This window comes from Abramis brama (genome assembly GCF_963993115.1).
Source record: "Abramis brama genome assembly, chromosome: 14".
Taxonomy (NCBI): Eukaryota; Metazoa; Chordata; class Actinopteri; order Cypriniformes; family Leuciscidae; genus Abramis; species Abramis brama.
In genome coordinates, this window is record NC_139976.1 from 13,053,805 (window position 1) to 13,059,804 (window position 6,000).

At 36.9% G+C, this 6,000-nt stretch overlaps 1 protein-coding gene across 2 annotated transcripts in view; it reads right to left on the reverse strand.

Moving 5' to 3' along the window:
- uts2r (urotensin 2 receptor) overlaps positions 1-4,659 on the reverse strand; it is a 29,009-nt gene extending 24,350 nt beyond the window's left edge. For both annotated transcript variants that reach the window (XM_084135900.1, XM_084135901.1), the window contains exons 1-2: positions 4,200-4,659; positions 2,446-3,537 (exon numbers count right to left, since the gene is read on the reverse strand). In XM_084135900.1, coding sequence (XP_083992026.1) covers positions 2,447-3,537; positions 4,200-4,251 — 1,143 coding nt within the window. In that variant the 5' untranslated portion in view covers positions 4,252-4,659 and the 3' untranslated portion in view covers position 2,446. The remainder of the gene's footprint in view (positions 1-2,445; positions 3,538-4,199) is intronic.
- Positions 4,660-6,000: the final 1,341 nt, after the last annotated feature.

Here is a 6,000-nt window from a genome sequence, read left to right on the forward strand (position 1 = left end):
ATAAATACAAATATATGAAATAGCTCATAGTGAATTCAGAATTATATTTCATGTGATTTTGACATTGGGGACTGGTTTCACAGACAGGGCTTATATTAAGTCAGGATTAGGCCTTAGTTAAATTAGGACATTTAAGTAGCTTTTTTTAAAATGTGCCTTAGAAAAAAACATTACTGGAGTGCATATTGAGACAAAACAATGGCATTGACATATGCTAATATAATTGCTTTCTGTTAAGACAGCTCAAACATGCATTTTAGTCTGGGACTAGGCTTAAGTCTTGTCTGTGAAACCAGGCACAAGTAATATTTGTCACCCTCCTAATTATAACAATCACACCCTCAGTGTCAGTGAATCAATATTTAAACCCAAGGGAAGAGCAATCAGTATGTGTAATGTTGATTTAGTGTCTGCACCAAATGGAGACATTGCAGGAGAGGCTGTTGTAGAGGACAGGTTATTTTTAGAGCTACAGGGACACACAGGTCTTCCTTCTGGCAATGTCTATCACTTCCTAAATGTGGGTCATATGGCCCAGCAAAAACAGATTATCAAAATCCACCCAAGAGGCAAGAGCTCAGAAAAATGTTTACATTGCTCTGCTAAATGATTTCCTCTCTCAGTAGTGCACTAAAGTTAGACAATGCAAGCAAAATACGATAAAAAAGAAGAAAAAAGAAAAGAAACTCAACAAACTATATAGACCTGGGAAGTGATAAAATTGTAATCATGGCAGTGATTCAATCGACTGTTTGATAAGGTATCAAACAGTCGATTGAATCACTGCCATGATTCAGCTCTCAAGTTTTGTCCCCGTCTTTTTCTTTTTCTCTGTGAAAAATAACTATGCACTTTTTCTTCAAAATATCATTCCAGTACTTTTTGTGTTTATGTTTTTAGATTTTATTTATGTATTTATTTTTTGCTTTTACAGTGCTTGTAAAAATAATAAATTATTATTGTTATGACAATATCAGGCTGCAATTTATGTGAAGTGGAGTTCTGATGCTCTCAGTAAATAATTATATTATCTGAGATTTAGTCTATTTATGATTATTTTTAATAAAGACTATGTAGTTCTTATGTAGTTTGTCTGATGCTCAGAAGTCTGTTTCATAAATTAGAAAGAAATTAAATAAACCATAAACATGCTGTGATCTTTTATTTTATTTTTTCAATTGCCTACATTATAATAATTAGTACAATTCATTTGGAGACTGAACTCTTTTCAAAATGAATGATTGCAGATTTTGAATTTATGATACAAAAAAAGATTCTGATGACCTAATGAACAATATTACAATTATGTTACGTGTTGTATATTTAGTAGACATTAAAGAAAACCTAATGACAAAAATTTACTCCACTGAAGCAAAGTGCAAAGCTGAATAAGACACACTGAAACACAAATTGGATCTGAGAGAGCTTAAATAGCCTATAATAGAAAAGAGCTTTTGTATGTTTTTCCCTCTCTCATTTCTCTCCTCTGTTTTTAATTTTATCATTTGGTGGGAAATTAAAATAAATATTAGGATTAGATAAAGTTCTAATCTGGTGGGAGTTTTATTGTTTTTTCCCTGAGTGATTCCAGACAGAATTATTGCAGAAAGACACTGCAAGTAATTTATTTTTCTTCCTAACTCAACCTCATAGCCCATTCCAGCCTTGTTAGAGCTTTATTCTTTCAGTCTACAGCCATTCATAAGATGCAGGCATTCAGTATCATGTAGATCATCTTGAGGGTAGCAGGTCTGCTGATTGGAGAGTAATTTAGTGATGTGATCCAATCAGTGGAACCCAGTTATCATGTAGCCTATTTTATTCAGACCTGCAATTGCACTATGATCAATTATCTATGAACCAATTACTGTCTTGAGACAAAAGTGACATCATAGTTCTTAGTTTCAAAATGCTTTTTTTTTTTTATACATTTGATCTACTTAAATCTGTAAATTGCAAACATAACATCTTTTTATAGGCATGGAATAAATGAAAGATTTTCATACACTTTAACAGAATGGTGACTCATCAAATGATAAATTGTCTCCTACTCAAAAAAATTTTTTCTGAATGTCTCTCCATTCCTTCACCTGCATCTAGTCATATGTGTACTCTTGAACTTTTTAAACAAGGCAATTTAAAAAATAATAATAAGCAACCAAAAAAGATTAATCAAGCATTTGAAGTTCTCATATATCATCTGTAGCCCTTTGCAGAGACACGTGCCAACCAGAAAATCAGATCTATGACCACAAAACTAAAACAGTCTGGCCCTGGCTTGATTCAAAACGGACCTGCTGGACAGAGCAAAGATGAAGCTAAACTAGAGAAAATTTGGTTTTATTCAGACAGGATCTTTATCTTTCACATCAACTTACAGTAGACTGTCTGGAAAACAGCATGTAGTTCCGATAGAAGGCCAACAAGACAAGGTCAAGGACCTACCTCAGAGACTGCTGTTGTTGGTGCGAGAAGAATGTGCGAGAACAAAGCTCTCCGTACACTGCTGACTGCTGGAGGACAAGGAGCGACGGGGCGACCTCTGGAAGCGGTTCCGTCGGTTGAGGTAGCTGCCAGCCGTCCAAGTCCTCTGTCTCTTGCGAAGATACTCCTTGTAGTTCTTGGTGAGCAGGGTGTAGAGGAACGGATTGATGCAGCTGTTGCTGTAGGTCAGACATGTGGTCAGATAGTTAATGTTACGCTTGGCCTTGGTGGAGAGATCCAGCGTGGGCTGGAACTGACCAAGAAGCTGCCAAATCCAGAAAGGTAGGAAGCAGGCCCAGAACAGGAGCACAATGGTGAAGATCAGATACAGGACCTTCTGGTTCGGGAGCTTCTTGGTCTGCTTGAAAGTCTCAGTCTGGGAGATCCAGTAGGTCCGTGCCAGGCATATGTATAGGTACCCGATTATCACCCCTGGAGCCACAATGCTCGTGCCAAAGAGAAAGGAGATGTAGATTTTATATGAGAGAGGGCTCAGTGTGGGTTGACACATTGGCTTGGAGCTCTCTGTCATCAGCTGGACGCTAATGATCATGGGTAAGGTGAGAATCAGCGAAGCCGTCCACACCAGAAGGGCGATTGCTTTTCGGTAGCTCTTAGAGCGTTTGACTGTATCCAGAGGCTTGAGTACGGCGAAGTAACGTTCTGTGCTCATAACAGTCAAGGTGAAAATGCTGGCATGCATGGTAAGGAAGTCCATGCTGATGAGGATCCGACACCCGGCGTCTCCAAAGTACCATCCCTTTAGGAAATGTGTGCATACTACAAATGGAATCGTTAGTAAGTAAAGCAGATCAGCTAGTGCCAGGTTGATGATGTAGATGTACATAGAGGCAGCAGAGCGCATGGACTGGCACATGACCACGAGCGTGTAGATATTTCCAGACACACCCACCAGACACATTAGGGACAGGATAGTGCCAATGATGAAGGTGGCAACCAGGTCTTCAGTAGAAGCTTCTACTGGACGCTCGGTGACATTGGAAATCTTTTCCACCATCGCCACTATGGGCTCCATTGACACAGTGGTCATATCTACAGAGGAATTCATGGTCAAAAGTGGTTAAAAAGTTTAAATAAAATAACTAAAAACGACATTAAAATCTTATTTGAATTGGTTGTGTACCTTCAATTCCTATTGCTGTATATTAGGTCAAACATTTTAATATGACTTTAATTCCAATTACAGGCTTGTTTCGTAAGTTATAAATAAAAGAATTATTTAAAATTAGTATAAAACAATATTTTAACTTATAGTACAAGCTTAGACATGTTTAATGTGCCTTAAATTCCTTTTAAAAAGGCTTGTTTTGTTAATAAAATAATTATTTAAAAAAATAAAATAATATTGTAACCTTTGGTGTAGATAAGGTTGTATATCATTTAGTGTGCCTTAAATTCTTAAAAAACAAAAACAAAAAAACAACAACAACACACCACTCCTATCAATGAAAAATTAAGTTGAGAGGTGGCTTAACTTTCCCACTTCTTGATAGAACCGCTTTAAAGTCTGCAGATTTTAATTAACTATTTCTATCAAATGATTAATAACTAAGCATCAAATTAAATATTTCATATATGAAACGAGTCATTGCACCCTCAAATTAATGAAATATGCTTATCTACCATAACAGCTAGGGCATTTCGGACAAATTACCTCCAGAGTCAAATGTAATGAAGAAAAAATAATGCTTTACCTTGATTTAATTCCACAGATGGCGTAGCTCCAAGCAGACAGACGTTTAGCATTTACAATGAGTCCAACTCATGATTTCTCTGACGAGTTTACTCAGGGACTCCTACCACGTTGTCAGCAAGAAATCCTTGAATGGCAAAATAAAAAAAAATTCCAGTGGACCAAAAAGAAATTACTTAAGCTCTGTCGTGTGTTAGGACACACAGATCACGTCAATAAAAAAGCACAAATGAGATAGGCAGGTGCTTCAGCCATGTAAGAAAAACTTCTGTTATTCTTCAGCAGAACACTCACTATATCACAAACCTGAGTGACAGATAAAAGAAAAAAAATTCCTACAGGTTCAGAACAACCAAAGAAAGTGGTACTAGGGAAAATAGGGCAGAATCCTCTTAAATGGATATGCCCAAGGAGGCGATCACTTTGAGCTACAGCTGGATTTCGAAACGCTCTCCTCCACTGACAGAGTGCATGCCTACAAGGGGTAGAGAGAGAGAGAGAGAGAGAGAGAGAGAGAGAGAGAGAGAGAGAGAGAGAGAGAGAGAGAGAGAGAGAAAGCTACGCACTAGCATAGAGTGGGAGGGGAGATGAGAGAGAGAGGAAAGGAGAGGGATAGAGGGAGAGTGAGAAAGATTGGTTGGGGGAAAGCATTGCGAGGAGGCATTCTGGAAATGTATGTGTGCGTGTTATTTGTGAATGACTAATGAGCTACTACCTGAATTCATTCATTCATCTAGCAGATAGGAGATTGACACACATGGGGATTCGTATTACACGTTTGTGTTTCTGTGTCTCCAAATAAAGAGAAATAATAATGGCACAGAACATAATGTACCATAAAAGCTGCCCTCGCAAAACAAAATCAGCAGGCATTTGAAGCAAACAGGTTTAAGGAAAATGTTTTTTGACTGAGGCAATTTACCCTTCCCTTCTGTCAAGTTCCTGTTAGCGATACCAACATTTTCTCCACTTTGGTGTTCCAAGGTAAACATTTTGCAAAGTTGATTTCACATAATAAGCACTGGCCGAGTCATGACTGGCAGAAAGGGGGTGTAGTGCTAAAGTCCTTTACTTTAAAGATTTCGTTTTATCCCAAAGGTCATCCCTCTAAAAATGGCTTAAAAGACTATTCTCAGCAGGTACTTAATAAATACCTGGGAGTTTTTGGCACTTTTATGAAAGAAAGCCAGCCAGCCGTTTTTGTTTTTTTTCGCAAAGATATGTTACCCTTAAAGAGAGGAATCCACATTAAGAGCTTGTTTACGACTCTACTGAAGGATGTCGAGATAGCATAAATTTAGAATGAACTTTATACAGAATACTCCTACATTTTTACTGGATCTTCTGTGTTATGAAACAAACAAATTTTCTCCCTTTTTTTTTTTTAGAATCATGAAATATCAGTGAACATTAGTCTACAGCATTTAATAATCTAGGTTAATGTTAATTCAGAAATATACTATTGTTCATTGTTAATTCATGTTTGTTCAAAATACATTAATTATAATATTCTATCCATCAGTTGTTGATCGGATGGTGGTAGATCCTTCCAAGTCTGTTGCTTCACCAAAAATGCGTGTAGAAAATAGATGATAGGGAATTTCCATTTCATGTCGACTCAAACTAATGTTAATGAACTAAACTTCATTGTAATGTTTTACCATAGTTTTTTTTTTTTTTTTTTTTTTTGGTTGCATATGCATATAATTTCTGTCATTATAAAGGAGCAAAAACTCTCCACTGCAATTTACATACAACATTTGTATTCATGAGGCAGTCGGGGTGATCCAAAGTTGAGTTAA